Source organism: Hyla sarda, chromosome 1 (assembly GCF_029499605.1).
Source record: "Hyla sarda isolate aHylSar1 chromosome 1, aHylSar1.hap1, whole genome shotgun sequence".
In the NCBI taxonomy this organism is placed as follows: domain Eukaryota; kingdom Metazoa; phylum Chordata; class Amphibia; order Anura; family Hylidae; genus Hyla; species Hyla sarda.
In genome coordinates, this window is record NC_079189.1 from 211,282,600 (window position 1) to 211,301,564 (window position 18,965).

The 18,965-nt window shown below is 37.3% G+C and overlaps 1 protein-coding gene across 6 annotated transcripts in view; it reads right to left on the minus strand.

Moving 5' to 3' along the window:
* SLC4A4 (solute carrier family 4 member 4) overlaps positions 1-18,965 on the minus strand; it is a 235,600-nt gene that overhangs the window by 59,356 nt on the left and 157,279 nt on the right. For all 6 annotated transcript variants that reach the window (XM_056568080.1, XM_056568101.1, XM_056568094.1 and 3 more), the window contains 2 exons: positions 12,019-12,095; positions 1,566-1,723 (listed from right to left, as the gene is read on the minus strand). In XM_056568080.1, coding sequence (XP_056424055.1) covers positions 1,566-1,723; positions 12,019-12,095 — 235 coding nt within the window. The remainder of the gene's footprint in view (positions 1-1,565; positions 1,724-12,018; positions 12,096-18,965) is intronic.

Consider the following 18,965-nt stretch of genomic DNA (forward strand, 5'->3'; position numbering starts at 1 on the left):
TGGAATTGATTGTCAATCAGTGTTGCTTCCTGAGTGGACAGTGGGATTTCACAGAAGTGTGGTTGACTTGGAGTTACATTGTGTTGTTTAAGTGTCCCCTTAAAAGTCTATGTACATTATTTAAGGCAGACAAAATCACAAACAGCATTTTGTGGTTGTGTTTTTATTGAATTTCTCTTGGCATTTTTGAGGTTCAAAAATAATTTGAAAAAATATTACTTCAGTCTACAGTCAGTGATGTATAACATTTGTTTGTGGTGTCTGTGTTGCCTATTTGGTGTTTTTTGTTTTTGTTTGTTTGTTTATTTTTTTATTTTTATTTTTTTTTATGCAGGATGCTTTGGGTATATGGTGTTTGTTTTCTGCCATTTTACCAATGCTATAATAAGACTTTTTACATGTTACATGGTTAAAAAAAAAAAAAAAAAAAAAATTGAAGAAGGCCTTAAACTCTAGCTAATTATACTGTCCTTAAAACTTAATAGGATATGCAAGCCAATAGAAATAGACCTGTTTCTCTATAAAATATATTTTTCATAATAAGGCCATAGTTGTATTGAATATTCTTGCAAACCGTGAATTCCAATTTTTATAACGACATGATACTCAAAATTGTGCTCCTTAGCTTTTAGTTGGTATTTATAACAGCGGATGAGAGCTTGATAGGTTTACACAAATGGCTGCTTACAGAATGCGGAGACTCTCCGCTAAACACTATGCTCTCCCGGGATTTACATATCGGATTTTCACCGGATTCAGACAATGCAAATGGCTCCACATTTCTCACAAATGTAAATTTAATTGAATTGTTAAATCATAGATAAAACTCGGTGCTAAGGATAACAAATACATAATGGATTTTTCGGAAGAAAAAAAATTACAGAAAGCACACAAGGCTCTATTTCCATTATGGTTATGCATTAGAATATTTCTATTTCTTTTTTACTATAATGTATTTGTCAAGAGTAAATCCCTACAACATTATGTCTAAATATTCCCTAGGAAGAGGTTTTACAAAATGAAATTTAGCAAAAAAAAAAAAAAAGTTATAACATAATAACATATTTGAAATGTTGAAATGGTACACTGAACAACTGTACCTTCTTGAGGAAAATTTTGACATACATTGTTGGTAGTAGGGAAAAAATTTCTTTTACCTATGACCGATTTCTTGAAAAATTCTAAACATAAAATTATCCTTAATTTGAAGATGATGTGATAGAAGATTATGCAATCTTATGACCTTTCAAGGTACATACAGTTTCATTCTGATTCGATGCCTAAGGGCATCTAAGGGTGCTGTCACATATGTCCGGCAATCTGGCTCCATTGGCTGGAAATATGGCTACAACTGATGGCAAAGAGCATCAGTTGTGGCATGGTCTGGTGCCCAATTATTTTTAAAAGCTGGACAAGAAAACGCTGCAAGATATATCTAAACATTTTTTTAGACACACCTCCTAAAAAGTCATTTTTATTTTTTTTACAATTACATTTGGAAATGTTTTTATCAGCCAAATGTGATGTTGAATAGGCCACACAGAAAGTCAACAGTAATACCATACCTTGTGGGCACAGGAACCTCTGTGAGGGATCCAAACATTACTGCATCCTTTAGCCGGACAAATGCAATGAAAGGATTTTCCAAGAAGTCAACTTCTCCGACAAGAACATTAGAGGCTTCAGCATCTCTTGGCAGTTTTTTCATGAATTTGTTCTTTAGCTAAAAAGTAAAAAGAGACAGTCAGATGCATGTACATATTTTATAAATTGGAAGAGTGAGTATTATCGAGTCCTTTACATACATTATAGCACAATGCCGGTTGATGGTAGACAAACAAGTAGGAAACAAGTCACCAAACCTCTAAACATGCATGAGTGCATGCAAAGGTATGAACAGATAAACACCCCTATAAACAAAGCAATAACCATGATTCTGTGTAAAACATGACACAATATGAAATGGCAGAACAAATAAAGTGGCAATCATGCTTTTGATGTAATCCCTTATGAATCAAAGCTTAGAAAATATCCCTATTACTACAGAAAAATCAATCTTGTATAATAAATGTTTAAAAGATATTTAAAGATAGGACCAAAAAATTCTATAACCTTTGTTACGTTAATTACAGGTTTCTTTTATGAACACATGGTAGAATGTATATGCTTTATTTATACAATTCTTAATATAAAGTTAGGTTAAAGAATAATATAACCATTTTTTTTTTTAAGTTAAATCTATAGAAACTACAGGTTCTAAAGGAGTATGTGAACTGGGAGCTGTTTTATGTAAGCTTTGAAAAGGCCTCTGAAAAATGAAAGAAGCGATCTGATTGGTTGCTATGGGCAGGTTTTGATAAATCTCCCCCATTGTGTTCCTCCACTGATAAATCCTATCTAGAGCCTGGTAAGGTGAAAATAGGATATCTAGCTCTATATATTGTCAGACTGGTGTTTTTCTTGAACCCACCATTCATCTATACAGAACCTGTGCAAATGAACTTTCACTTACATTTTAGGCTGATTTCACATTACGGAATCTCCCGGCGGAAATATTCCAGCCAGAGATTACAAGGATGACCAGTGCCGACTGGTCAGTCATAGCTAGGACTGTGCATTCATGGTTGGGCACCATAAAGAGCAATGTATTCCGCATGGTATTCCGTAGAAAGAATGACAGAAGGAGTCCTCCGCTGAGATTCAGTCAATGGGATTTTGCTGCACTGGAAGAACCGAGAATTTCAAAGTGGAATTCCGCTCAGAAATTCCGTAGTGTACATCTAGCCTTGACCTTTATTGTTTTCAGTGTACAAAAAGGAGATATCAGGTCTAGGTCTAGGTTATTTGTTAAGGCCTTTTACATAGACTGATTATTTCTCTTTGTAAAAGACTCAGTGAACAGGCGTTGAAGTAATCCCCCATTATTTGTGCGGCCCTAACAATCCTTATTAATCAGTCACCTATGTCCTTGTGTATAATGCAAATGCAAATAAAGGGCCACGCAAATGAACCTGCAATTCTTAGTACGGCCCTGGCTACACAATCATTGAGCCGTGAAGAAGGCTCATTAAACGTGTGCAGATTTGCTATATCAGTTCTACTAACAGGTATGGGTCTGCCCATGTAAAAGGTCCCTTAATCAACCCGTAGGACAGACACCCTAATGTCAAGTTATTGGCTGCAAAGCCATTTCCAAGCAGTGGTTGTCATCTGCTTGACCTTTGGCTATTGTATCCAAGCCTGGGCCCACCAGCGTTACCTCTAATTATATATCTGGCCAGTCTAACCCTGGTTCTACAGTATAAGTAAACTAAAAAGAAAGCTTTGGGTTTGTCTGCCATGTTGGATTTATATTTGGCTGCTCACAGACAAGGAAATGTACAGTCATGTATTGCTGCCAAGTCTTATACCACAATTTAGGTAAAGACAAGAAAAGATTTGCTAAGGCTATAGGTATTATAAATGGGTGCAACAACTAACAATGAAAACGCTCCTAAAAGTTTTGCTCTTACAAATGAGAAAATAGCTGGTCATACCACAAAACATGTTTCAAAATGTATATATGAATCAGTTCCCCAACATACAAGCATTTTACAAACAGGAACAATGGTGGAAGCCACAGTACAGTGAGAAAAGTACAGATGTTGGGTACACCTGTACACATCTTAGCTTAAAGAGTTTCTTGAGTACACCATAAATAAGGTTTATTGAAGAAAGCATTGTAGTTACATCAGTTTAGATCTCAGGGGCAGTGGTTACATTGATGCTATGGTTATAGCAACAGTTCAAAAACTGAGTGGACCAAGCTGGAACAGAAAAGTGTTGTATGAGAACAGGAAAAAAGGAAAAAGGTTATCTATCCGAAACAGTTTCTGCCCTCTGTGTGTGCCATGTCTGCTATTGCAGCTCATCCTCCTTCAAGTTACTGGATTACAACTGTAATACCAGGCAAAGCTACTGGGCAAGAGTGACTTTGTTCCTTGAAAAAAAAACCTTTGTCTTAGTCTCATATACACCTTTGTAATTGGATCACAATACTCTCTAAACTTTATTTATAGGGTCCTGAAGAATCCCTTTAATAACCTATTGCATTGTGTTCACCCTGCTTATGGTTAGCATGCAGTGTGAAATATGCAAATACTCTCACCTGTTTCTGCTTGACAAGCTGGCATTTGTAGGCCTAGAAAATGCCACAATTTAGCTACAGTATGTATCATAGCAATATATGTATAAAAAAAATAAAATTAAAATTAAAACAGGACCATAATTATCTTAGATTAAAAGGATTGTCTGGTAAAATGTATATTTTTTCTATTTCCTATTTTTTAGGCTGGCTATAAAAATAACAACCACCTTAACCTCTGCCTTCCTCTGCTCCCTCATGTCTCTGGTATCAGGGCACTCTGTTTGTGGCCGGTGACTCTGTATTCCACCAAGTTATAGAGCATAGCATCTAGGGGAAATGACAGTGCCACTTTCCAATCACTGGCCAAGGTGGGACACCTCTGCGGCTAGGGATTGGCTGAGCAGAGCTGTGATGTCTATAGTTTCAGCTGGCTCTGGGAAGAAGACTTTTGAGGAGAACAGACCGAGATGGGGCACCCTCATACCAGGGCTACAAGGGAGCGGAGGAAAGTGAGTTAAAACGCTTGTTACTTTATTAGGCAGGCTAGGAAAAATAAGACATTTTACTAGACAATACGTTTAAGTCATTAACGGGGTAGATACTCTGGCCCTAGACATCTTATCCCCTATCCAAAGGATAGGAGATAAGATGTCTGATCGTGGGGGTACTGCCACTGGGGGCCCCCCCAATCTCTCCTGCAGCACCCCATGTCATCAGACTCACAGAGAGGCCGGACCAAAGATCAGACATCTTATCCCCTATACTTTGGATAGAGGATAAGATTTCTAGGGCCGGAGTACCCCTTTAATACCATTGATTCCCCATACCATTGAATAAGCACTGAAGCATAGAATTTTAAGAAAAAGCATATTAGAGAGTAAATAAGTATTTTGGACCTCATTTTGAGCCATAAGGCTATGTTCACACAGCAATAAAATGGTCATATTTTAGTTCGAGCCATTTTTTGTGTGTGACCATGGTACAAAACAAGTATGCGGAGAAAAAGATCTCCTGAAGTGGCGCTGTCCAGCAGAGATCCACATAGACTCCATAGATAATGTATTTTAACAAAGTTTTTTTAATTAAAATAATAAAATACAAAGTAAAATATCCATAAGTGAAACACGCTTCGGGTGTGCAGAATTACACGGCGCACTGTCTTCTCTATTTTTTGTCTTCCTCTCCTCATGGTACAAAACATCCATTTAACACCTCAAAAAATTTCCAAAAACTGGTGTTTTTTCCCCATTGAATTGCACAGAATTCAAAGGGGAAACATCTGTCAGTTTACATGTAGTTTAACATTACAACTATAATTAAACCAGCCGTAAAATGAAGTGCAAATGACTTGCATCGGGTTGTTTCTGTCTACAGTTTGTTAACAGAATACTTCCCACTAAATATAAAAAAAACTCTGTAATAATACGTCTAATTTTGTAAAAAATGTAATCTTGAGAAGTATACCTGTGTGACAACCACTGTGGGCAGCCATTATTGACATACTAATGGCTACACTGTAATGAGGAACTGTTGAGCTGACTGTGCCCCATGGCTTTGCAGGACTGCAAATCTTTCAGAGTTCGTTTACACGGGTGAGTTACCTACGAGGTTTGAGCCATAGTGGGTGTTTAACAGAGGATTTTCTGCGGTGGGCTTTCTGCAGCAGAAAATCCACAGCAGATAATATTAACCTCAAAGGGGTCTGCTGCAGATTTTCTGCAGCAGAAAACTGGTGGGTAACCTGCCCTTGTGAACGTACTCTTCTACTGTGTGACAACCACTATGGGCAGCCATTATTGTGATCATACAAGTTGCCCACTATCCTAGGTTACATAAAGTGCCAGTGTTTAATATAAGTCTTAGTAGGAATAGGGCCTAGCGCCCATTTATTAGGATAACATTGAATGATATCATCAACTATCAATACTGTGGGTACAGTGTTGTACCTTCAGTATCCATTTAGGCATAGGACATGCCCCTCTTTGAAACCCCTATGTGAAAGCCACTAACATGGAGACTTCAACTCTGGCAGACTCAGATTTTTCATGTTTTACATCTGAACAGATTTTGGCTAATACCGGTACCCTTAGCCTGCGGACAGGGGGCACTTGGGACAGGGAACAGTGGCCCCTTAGGAATTCTATGTAAATAACATTACTAATTTGTCATTTACCAAGATAGAGCACCAGTTGGAATACTCTCTAAACTGTCCAATAAAGTTTTCTAAAGTCAAAGCTGACAATTTTCAAAATTTTCCTTTTTGTGATATTATATCTAAATTGTTATAGATGGTAACTTGTTAGTTGGCTGTTAAAGGGGTACTCCGGTGCTAAGACATCTTATCCCCCATGCAAAGGATAGGGGATACGATGCCTGATCGCGGGGGTCCCGCCGCTGGGGACCCACGTGAACTTGCACGCAGCAGCCCATTAGAATCAGTCCCCGGAGCATGTTCGCATGCTTGCATTGAGGGGGCCAGTGATCGCCAGTAATCAAACCCGGAGAGAACGTGCACCGGAGACTGATTCTAATGGGGTGCTGCGAGCAAGATCGCGGGGTCCGCTTTGGATAGGGGATAAGATGCTTTAGCGCCGGAGTATCCCTTTAACTGTTAACATAACATACAAATTTTAATGGTAGGAAAGCAAGTTGTCAAATCTGGGCAACCTCTATGGCTAAGTTCCCATGTACTATTTGGGTCAGTGTCTGGTCAGTATTCTTAGCCAAAACCGGGAGTGTTTTCAAAACAGAGAAAGATGCAAATCTTTGCCTCTTTGTACTACTGACCAAAGTAGTATATGTAAACTCAGCCTATAAGTTCAAGGGGCAGTTACTTCTCAATATTCCATTTTGTTTCCAAACCATTCATTGTGACATATACGTGAACAGGAGACATCTGGAGGAGGACAAATACTTTTTATGTGACTAAATATTAAATGGTAAGTTCATAAATTGTTACTAAAATAAATGTCAACTCAGAAGATACACACACAATTCATGTAAACTACTTACAAGATTCCGGATGTGTGATTAATTCTCCCAGCCTAACAGGAACACTTTACTTGAATTATAAATAAGCGTTGATATGGAAACACTTGATGAAAAAGCGTAAAAAACAAACGCATGGAGACATTTCATCTCCTCTTTTATCCTACTGTCTACCATGGTTGCCTTAATCTATTCACACCCTTCCAAAGTGTCTTTTGTATCTTCAAGAGACTATTTGTTTGGGTCTGCAGTTTTGTAAGTAAGCTGTCAGCATTTTGCGATGACCACCGAGAATTTGCTATAACATTTTACCACTTTGTAGTCTGGACTGTTACAGGGCTTCGCACACTTTACTATACTAGATATGCTATCATTTACACCATAAATTAGCATAAATTGTAGCCGAAATCTACAGTTCATAGCTGGCACAGATTTCAATCTGTGGCAACAAATTTATATGCCCGCCTCTCTTACTACATTTGTAACAACTTTAGATAAGGACTGGCAGGTTAAATTCTTGTCTTTAGTAAATCTGCAACATAGTGTAATAGAAAGTTACAGAACTTCTATAACACGGGGATTTATATTTATTTACATAAAAGCTGAAAATCCCTTCAAAGAGCAATTCCGGGTAGTGAGACTTTTTAATATTTATAGCAAATATTTCCATTGTCTCTGTCTCCTTATAACTACAACAGAACTAAAAATAGTTATAGAAAATATAGCCTAATAATAATCTGGGCTGATTTTCCTTCTTATTCGAGCTCGGTATCAAGTAATAAACCCTTGAACAGTATCTCTTTGGGAATTTGTTCCATCAACGTAAGGCTGACTGTGCTTTGTTCAGAGCTAAGTGGAAAAATAACTTCTTTTGCCAACAGGTTAAGGAAAGGAAAGTACAGGATTACTGTAATATCATCTGTAGAGAAGCTTTTAAGAATGAGCCATGAATTACAGTTGTATACACAAGTATGCTACTTACAACTTCTTAAAGGGGTTGTCTCATCAGATGCAACCTCCCTCAAATTGTAGCTGTCAGGGTGATGAACTGATATCGAGCGAGCTGCAGGTGCCCAGGGAAACCCAAGACAAGCTAATGTCTCCTGCAGGGGCTACTGCTGCTGGGAAAATGTCATCTTACAAGGCTAGACAATCAAACAATGGCCATCCAAGTCATATAAGGGTGACACTTCCAGAAGCAGAGCTGCTCCTACAGGGCAGTTCTCCATTCTAGATCAAAGAAGGACTCCTATCTATGATGTTCATATGTCCTATAAGAGCATATGGGGATAAATTGTCTACATGAGATATCCCCTCTAATGAAATTGGAATGAATCTATGATATTATCCAGAGTTACAGTATGCCTTTCTCTACAGTTAGCAGATTTGTTTATTTCTTTATTTTTATTTTAAAGGCCTTCTCATCCAAAGACTGCAAGCAGCAATGAACCATCTCAACCAGTGATGGCCTGAGCAGGACACAAGCAGGAAGCTCCCAGTGGGGCTGGCCTTTGGTGAGTAAATGCTTTTTAAATGTTATTTTGTATATTATCTTGAGCATGTTTAAATATAAAAGTAAGTCTTCAAAAAAAAAAAAAAACTTTTAAGTGAATCACTACTTTTGTACAGATCCTGAGCTACAGTTTGTACAGTAATATCGGTTTAAAGCTAATTTAACTGTCTAATAAATGAACATATATTGGCACATGATATTTTACTATCTTTCTGTGGTCCTTAAAGGGGTACTCCAATGAAAACCTTTTTTCTTTTAAATCAACTGGTGGCAGAAAGCTAAACATATTTGTAAATTACTTCTATTAAAAAATCTTAATCCTTCCAGTACTTATTAGCTGCTCAATGCTACAGAGGAATGTCCTTTCTTTTTGGAACACTGATGACATCACAAGCACAGTGCTCTCTGCTGATATCTCTGTCCATTTTAGCAACCATGCATAGCAGATGCATGCTAAGGGCAGCATGGTGGCTCAGTGGTCAGCACTGCTGCCTTGCAGTGCTGGGGACTTGGGTTCAAATCCCCCTAAGGACAACAATAAATAAAGCGTTATTATTATTATAATAACGTTAGCAGAGAGAACTGTGCTCGTGATGTCATCAGAGAGCATTCCAAAAAGAAAATAATTTCCTCTGTAATATTCAGCAGCTAATAAGTACAGGAAGGATTAAGATTTTTTAATAGAAGTAATTTACAAATATGTTTAACTTTCTGCCACCAGTTGATTTAAAAGAAAAAAGCTTTTCACCGGAGTACCCCTTTAATGCTTTCCTTCTGCCTTTGATGCAAATTTTTTGCTCTGTTGTCCTCAGCCCAACCTCCTGTGAGATGTACATCCTGTTCCTGTGTATAGGACACTCTAGCCAGGAATTCAGCCAAATCCATCTCCCTTCTACTACACTTTCTTGACAATAACTCCTCCTACATAGTGGAAGGGAGATAGAGTTTGCTGAATTTCCAGCTAGTTCATTCCAATTTTGTTACAGGAAGTTCATTATAGGATGCACCCCAGACAGGACATTGGGCTGAAGACAACAGAGCAGACAGTTTGCATACAAAGTAGGAGGAACGCATGAAAGATAACCTTATTTACCATTATATGTTCCTTTATTAGACAGTTAGAAATAATATTAATTGGACAGCCCATTTAAATGAATGTATGTCTATATTTTTATCATCTCTACATCCATTTTTATACATTTGTATGAATGATCTCATTTTTTTAGGCTGCATTTTTACACACTTTGTTCATCATGTTTACTGCTACTTTACTGTTCACTTGCATTTATTACATTATATTTTCACCTTGGTTAGTGGCTACAGCACAGGAAATTCTCGATTGCATCTCTCTTCTGCCCCTGCACAATGAGCTTCCCAGCTGCTTTATTCTCTATGGGGTATATGAGAGTCATGCTGCTTAGTGCTCATAATCGGATTATGGAAAGCAGTCTTTCAGCAGCTGCCTCCATCTCTGAAGGTGAAATCACTTCACCTCCGATTACACCTATGGTTTGTAAAATCTATCAACATGACCTAACTTACCCTTTGAATTCTTAATTATTCACAGACACCAAATCTCAATAGGAGTGAATCAAGATGGACTCAACTTATTGAAATCTACCTGCTGCAAACAGGAACTAAATTTGTTTTCATAAAGTATACATTTAACATTTTTTGAAGAGCTGACACCTTCTGCAACTACATCTCATAGTTTATACAGATGAGCATTACTTCTGTATTGAAGCAAAAAATGTTAACCCCAAGCAGTACCATCTATGCTGCGTGTCCTTTTTTTTACTTAACATATTCTGTTAATGGAGTGCCCATACAAGCCGCCACATGTTTTCACGTGAACAGCCAATTTGTTACAAGTGGTGTGTAAGGCTGGATTCACATTGTGTTTCCTCAACACATTGTACAGATCTGTCTAACCTTATCTTTACTTTAGTTTAGTTAAAGTGTACCTGATATTTGAATAAAAAAAAGTTTTGATTAATTGGGGTCTGACTGTTCAGATCCCGACCAATCACAAGAACAAGCTGGGAGAAATCCCTTCTTAGCGTATTCTCTTCTGGCTCTGTGTCACGTTACAATGTAATTCTTTAAGGGCATCAAGGTCTCATAGACACAGAGTGCAAAGAGGAGCACATGGCTGCCCACTTCTCTCCACGCTTTTTATTGTCATTGGACTGGGTCTTAACACTCACACCCTGATCGATAAAAACTTTTGCCATGCTACCAGGACATATCAAACGCTTTTTAAAGTCTTAGGTACACTTCAAAGAATCAACTGACAGCCTATTTAACACAATACCACAACAAACACTCAAAATACAGCATATACATCTCATGTTAGAGTGTCAATAAATCATGTTGTTATGCAAAGCTGAAAATCTGACTATATAGATCAGAATATATTGAGTTTAGAGATAAGGTTAGGAAAGGACAAATCTATAGGTATTCATAAAAAAACATATGCCAATGTATACTGAGGCCTACAGGCAGCAGAGTTACTTAGTTTAATGGTTTGAACATGGTCAGCTAGTGCGTATGTTAAGGCCATTACCCACGTGCATGTGTTTATTTTGTGGGGCTTGAAAGTACCATCCACTGTGCTTTTTAGTCTAGCAAAACAAACATATGCATATTGGAAATGCCTCCAACTTAAAGGACTATCTACAGGTCATTGAACCACATGGGCCTACTGCCAGTTCGCCACTGTATATATTGGTACAACTTTTTACAAGAATGCCAACATACAATGTTCTGGGTAAACACAGTGCTAACCCAACCTAATCCTCATGGATGTGAGTCTTCCTATTCTTCTTATCTTTTCTTTTTAAGGAATTATTATTATTATTATTATCATGTCATAGCCTTATATGATATGTAAAGAGCAATACACCAAAGCTTTACCGTATATTCCGTTATAGGCAGAATACAATTGATTGAGGAAAGAATTTATTTGCCACTAATAATGTTATGGCATAAAGTTAGGACCTCCAATGATCTATACAATGAGGAGACAGACTTTGACGCTTGTGCATTGGCACTCCCAGTCTGTGAATGAGTTGTGTTTGCAATTGACTAGAGTTGCTGGCCCTTTATTGTGAGCGTAAGTGGGATTTCAACAATTATAACCCCACTTGGAAAATCCTTGAACTATAGGCCTGCCTATATATATACAAATGATAACAAGATAAAAAGCAGCGGTCAAGTCCTGGAAAAAAAAAGTGAGGGAACTCATCCAAGATTTCCACTCAAGGGCTGATCCTGCTAATGGGAACAGTGTTCCTGCTGTGAAAAAAGTGCAGGAACTCAGTTCCCATGCATTCCCGCAGGACTTGAGCCCTGATAAAGAGTATATACTATAGGATGTCAGCTCACTTACTTGATCTTTGTCAGGCTTATCTGATATGTCATTCAGACTGGAAGATGTCATGTTTCGGTGGGTCATCGTTGGACTGCCTGTAAAAGCACAAAAAAAATTAGCCAACGTGTCAAGTATTCTAAAAAAAAGGCACACATGCAACATATACTGCGCTATTGGAAAGACACAATCTATAAACACAAAAGGAAATAAATTACTTTGTACCAGACGTGTCAAGCCAACGTGTCAAGTATTCTAAAAAAAAGCACACATGCAAGATATACTGTGCTATTGGAAAGACACAATCTATAAACACAAAGGGAAATACACTACTTCGTACCAGACAAACAGTTTCTGTATATATAAACCATAAATATGAGATGAATACAATATTAAAAATATCACATAACTCTTGAAAAGAATGTCTGACAATATAATATTTAAGTGTCCAGGCTCAGGCATAAAAATGAAAGAAATAACTTCTATTCCAGTGATTGGCAGAGCATTTCCTTACGGTATGTGGAAATAAAAGCAGGAAGCACTGCTTGGTACTTCCCGGGCACAGCTGGGAGGAACGTGACGGTAAATTGGGGCAGATGAATATTAGTTTTGTTTTTTTGTTTTATTTTTCTGCCAGCATTTACCCAGACACAAAGATATTATTTGTTGGGACAACTACTTGGACAACTCAAGAGATGGCACTACTTCTGTCTTTTTCATGGATGACCATGAGGGCTCTTGGAAGTTTTTGTTTCTCCATAGATGGAACGGAATAACCCAAAAAAGAGGCCAACTCTTTAACATCTTTTTGACCACTTATAAGCTGGTCTTGCTGGGTCCCAAACTTTTGCCCCTGCTGAATCACCTCAGTTTTTTATGTCTATAGTAAATACAGAGTAAGGATAGTATTTTGGTATCCATATTATGGCCATAACACCTGGTGACACATTTAGTGACCCAAATTGGTTTTGGTGCTCTCATACAGACACTAAAAAAAGCTGTACTATGGCCATATATATTTGGTCTATCTATGGTTTGTTGCTTCTGCGGAAGAAACAGCCACTGCAACTTTGCATATCATTCTGCAGAGGAGGTCACACTGTACTACAGACATATAGTATAATAAAACTAATATTTCAATGTTTGGTAAAACTGGTGGGGCACTTTAGAGGGGTTTTGTGGCCACAGCTTGGTCTATTCTTTAGATAGTTTAGATCACACTGATCAGCGTTTTGCCTCCATCATGGCTCCAGTACACACAGAGGGATAGGCCATCAATATGCTATGACTGGAACGATTCAGAAGCCTAAACTATAGCATTAGCAGGTATTTCAACTTCTACTTTTAGCAATTAATATATGTGATGTTCTAGACCCCCAGGTGACCTGCTGAGACATTTTAGCGGCAAGCACATAGTCTATTGTAAATAATAGTTTCATGTTTTTCTTAAGTACAGACACAACTGCAGTGAAAAGACCCCATGTGCGCTTACAGCGTGTTATGCTACATAAAAGTAACAAGGGTTTTCTATAGATTTCAAAGCCAGAATAAAAATGTACTCAGAATTAATATGCAATAACAAATTACATATTTAATGCACATTGTACACAGCAACAATGCCGCCAGCCTGCTGCGAAAATCTGTCATTTGAACATATTCAGCTGTTTCCACCTAAATTGTCTCCCTTTACATCTCCCACCTATAGGTTTTCCAGCAACAATAACAGCATAGGCAAGTATAATTGTTCCTAGCAAATTAATAAAGAGGAACAAATGTTTCTAAATAGTGTATGACTAAGTTTTACAATGACTGTAAGAAGCACCAGGGAGGCTTTTCTCGCCCACCACAGTTATAATAAGGGCAGGTACAATATGCACTTTTACTGCTCCAAATTCTAATTATGACAATTGTGCTATTATCCCACCAAAGTAAAGTGAAACAGTAAGGAAGAATGGGACTTGACGAAAACAGCCACAATCCCTTCCACCCTCAATTCAATTACACCTCATGGTTCACATAGCCCTGCTATTTTAATGCTGGAGTTTAAGATTTCCATCACGTAGGTTTTGTATATACTGGGTGTTTATAGCGTTTTGTGCAAATGACTTTCCTTTCAGATGCATTAACATTGCCCTATTAACAGCCTACTAATTGAACAGCTTGACAGTAGATTATATAGCAAGCTGGCACTCCAAAAGTACTCTATTAGGCCTGAACTTTGGATTAGGGAGCTATATTTCAGGTAAATTCCATCAAGCATTTAATGTTAAGTGCACTTAATGTTACGTTATATGCATTTTAGGAGAATCTAATATGTGTTTTAGATGATAATATGGTGATAACATAAAAAGAACATAACATAGATAAATATATGTTAATCACTTGAAGAGGTGCTAAGGATTCCCAACTGAACAGATTTCTCTTTAATAACTCCTTTAAAAAATCTACTTGATATTATTTCATGGTTATATAGTAAAAAATTCCACTGCTAGTAGTCTCTTCCCTATATTCTTCACAATAAATATTGGATTCATCTTTATTCCTAGTTTCCACTTTCATCTTAAAGGGGTTATCCATGAAATCAACTGGCTCCAGAGTTAAACAGATTTGTAATTTACTTCTATTTAAAAAAAATATTAATCCTTTCAGTACTTTTGAGCTTCTGAAGTTGAGTTGTTCTTTTCTAAGTGCTCTCTGATGACACCTGTCTCGGGAACTGTCCAGAGTAGAAGCAAATCCCCATAGCAAACCTCTTCTACTCTGTGCAGTTCCCGAGACAAGCAGAGATGTCAGCAGAGAGCACTGTTGCCAGACAGAAAAGAACTACTCAACTTCAGCAGCTGATAATTACTGGAAGGAATAAGATTTTTTAATAGAAGTAATTTATAATCTGTTTAACTTTCTGGAGTCAGTTGATATATATATAAAAAAGTTTTTTCCTGGAATACCCCTTTAATGTCAGCATATATATGGACCTTTAGCAGAAAACAAACACTGCTAGTTCAAAAAAACGACATTAAAAATTAACATAATAGTTACCAATAAAAATGTGGGGTCCCAAAAATTGCTTGCTGGATTTAACATTCAGAAAGAATGGAGCAGGTTCACTAATGTCACCTATTGGAGGTAGATTCCCTATAAGTCAATGTTTGACCTCTTAAAGACCCATGAATTAAAGGAATTATCGTCCAAACTACAATATACACATCTGTAGACAACTGTGTTGGGGTTATTTGCCCTAATTTGTACAGAGCCCACTAGTTGGCTCTTAGGGAGACCACCAAGCTTCTCATTGAGTCAACAAGTACCCTGCTTTGTACTGGAGAAAGGTGAGAACCCCTAAACAGCTATCTACAGATGGGTCCTCTTCCTTGTGGAGAAGATTCTGGTTTGGTTGTTAATTCCTGGTCTTGTTTCAGGTCTGTTTTAGGAGTCAAGCATTGGATTTCCGGTATTCCACTTCCAATGGTGCTACTAGAGAGCAAGCAAGTACTGTAGGTAGTACTTGTCAGACTTTTTTTGGAAGCATTACCTAACCTAAGGACGAGTCTCAGATCCAGACCCAATTCTGGACCTACAAATTAATGTTTTACTATGTTGTATGGTTCAAGGGAATAACATTTCGGCTACTGTATCAAGACTTCTGGCACTGTTTAAAATATACAGCAATATTATTATCTTAATGTGGTATTAGCGTATCGGCGCACAGAAACAATGAAAAGGTATATTCAAACTTGCTCTGGATGTGTTGATTAGCCGTATCCTCGATATGAGGAGCCGGTGAGTACTGAGACTGTGTTACTGATAATAATTCTTATCAGATATACCAAAAATGAATTATACCAGAATGTCCATGGATTTAATTACACCTAAAACAGAGTTTACATCAGAGACATTATTGAAACATTTGTAACGGGATGCATGCACAGAGACTGTGATCGCAAGTCAGTTGCAAATAACTCAGTATTTATTCAAATCTCTTTGTCATCGTTCAGTGCTCAATACTCTGTTTTAGGTGTGATTAAATCCATGGACATTCTGGTATAATTCATTTTTGGTATATCTGATAAGAATAATTATCAGTAACACAGTCTCAGTATTCACCGGCCCCTCATATCGAGGATCCGGCTAATCAATACATCCAGAGCAAGTTTGAATACACCTTTTCATTGTTTCTGTGCGCCGATACGCTAATACCCCATTAAGTTTTAATCCATTATCCATGTGAGGAGTGGTCAGGACCCTCTCAGCGTTGTCTTGGCAGCCGGTAACATACCATTCCAGCGCTAGTGATATTTATACATTTAATATTATTATCTAATAAAAGTAGTGCTAGCAGTAGTTCTGGCATTTACAAGCATCATGGTTAAAAATGTGAACCTTGCCCAAATCGGGATTTAAAAAAGTTATTTTTCAGTTTCCGCCAACCAATGGTACCTTGCTCGGAATGGTTTAGAAGGCTACTATTTGGCTGTTGTTTGCAAACGTTTTGCATAATAGATTGCACAAAAGTCCAAACAACATTTGACATAAAAAAAACATGATGATCACTGGTAAATCTATGTGACCAAAACTTTGGAATGTCCTAGAGGGGTCTTAATCTATACAAGTACAAGTCTGGTCAATTACTTTCCTTTTTCCTATGAAACATGATAGCAATAAAAAGTTGGAAATGCATAGCCATCTCATCCAAGTGCTACTCAGCTTTGTGTTCCAATTACACAGATGGTCCAAAAAAGTATATATTCATACCCAAAAACAAAGCTTACATATACTGTATCACATATAAAACATAATGTCCCATTTATTGGCATTTTAAATCTATAGCCCAACACCTTGATTCTAAATATTGTTTTGTTGTATCATGAATGTGACATATTTCCCACAACATACATTTACCCCAACTTACTGAGCCATCCCATACTGGGGCTGCGCCGCACTCGGAGATCGTCATCCGACATGCGGGTTGCCAGACAGGGCACAGAATTCTCTAGAGGACTGCGTGCTAGTGGTGCAAGCAAAGAGTAGAAGAAAGTGCGAAAGCAGCAGCATCAGGGAGAGCAAAAGGAAAGCAAAATAAAAGTGAGAAAAACAAGGGAGAAAGACAACTAAATGCTTGAACAGAAGCAGAGAATTAACAGTCCAGTCCATGCGTTAGATACTATGGCTGCTCTATGAACCATATGAAAGGACAGCCTAATAAATAAACCATAACAGAGAAATTGTCATCAGTCTGATGCATTTGTGTGTATATATATATATATATATATATATATATATATATTATGCACATTTAACTGATTGGGGGAAATTGAATGCAATGTGGAAAGCAAAATACAAAATCTAATAGACTTTGAAGAGAGATCAAAGCAGAAATAATTTTGCAGTGGACCAATACCCATTTGGTGCTAGCCATTATGGTATTTCAGTAAATAAAAGGATTATCTTTAGACCAAAAAACTGCCCTTTTCCATGGTTCATGGCATCATGTGTATCAGACTTCACTCTTGTAATAAGCCATGGACCTGTGCCATTAGACATGATCAGGACACGTTTTTTAGCAGTTTCAATTCATTGCCAGTAAACAGAGATCTTGCAATGAAAAGGAATGTAAACAGAAAGTACACTTTAAAGTTGCATATACAAATGAGTGTTATTTATGTAACAACAGAAAACACCTTTAATGTATGTTTACTGTACTGTGACAAAGAAACAGAAAAAGCTGCACTTTACCTTGCAGATCCACAGTGAGGTTTGAACCATAGAGAGTTAAGATAAGTTTTGAAGTTGGCAAGAACCAGAATAATGTTTAGGGTTGGCAGGTGAAATCTGGATGGTAGGAGGAATTCACACCCACTGGATCTATTTATCTGTCTAGTATGGTTCATTTCAAGCTGAGTAGCAATGCTTCACTGTGCTAATATTCAGCTTGTTGTTATTGCAGAATATGATGATTGATCAAACCATCATAGAAAGATACATATCTGCATTATATACAAAGCATCCTATGTCTTTACTAGACTAGGAGAGGTGTATAACCCTTGGCAAAAATGATGGAAACACACCTTCTTTATTTAGTAGTAAACACACAAAGCACATTTATGACATTAGACAATCTAACTGTGGTTCAATAGCTGAACATTCATGTTTCATGAAACGTACCTTGGGTAAGTGAAAACACATAATAATGAATGACAATAGGAGATATTTACTAAAATTGACGTCTTACATGCTGTCCTAAAATAATCCCTCGCCAGTGCACTGGATTTTCCTGGGTCGTTCTCCAGATCGGTGGAGATCTGACCAATCAAAACTTTTGACATTTCACTAGGACATGTCTAAAGTTTTTAAAAGTGATAGTGCCCATGTAACACTTTTGGAAAAAAAAATGTTATCAACATTAAACCTATTTTTTATTGATGGAATAAGAAAAGTATTCAGAATTTCCATGTACACCTATGCACTGACTCCATATCACAAATATCACATATCTAATCTCCCACACTATGATTCTTCTCCTTATCCCATTGTTACATTGCTTTCTTCGTTTTAGCTATTAATGATGACGTTTTTTTTTTAAACTTTTACATAAGTACGGCATATCCCATTTAATTCTGTTGAATACTAAGGTTCTTTCACAAGCATTGACTCCTATTTTTGCTTTTTATTTTGCTGTTCATTATGAAGTCATTTTTGTGCTATCTATCCTGATGCTTTGACACCTTCCTTGGTCTACCTTTATGTTTTCCTTTCTATAATTTCAGTTTTTTTATTTTGTTGCACCAAATTTTACACATAGGTAACTGGGAACAACAAACATCTTCTGCCACACTCTTTGCTGGATTTCCTTCTTTAAGGAGTTTTATAATCTATTCTACTGTTTTAATATATTCTTTATATTCCCCTCTTCTTGTTCCTAATTTAAAGCAGCTTACTTTCATTTGTTTGAGAAATGTATCATGAAATGA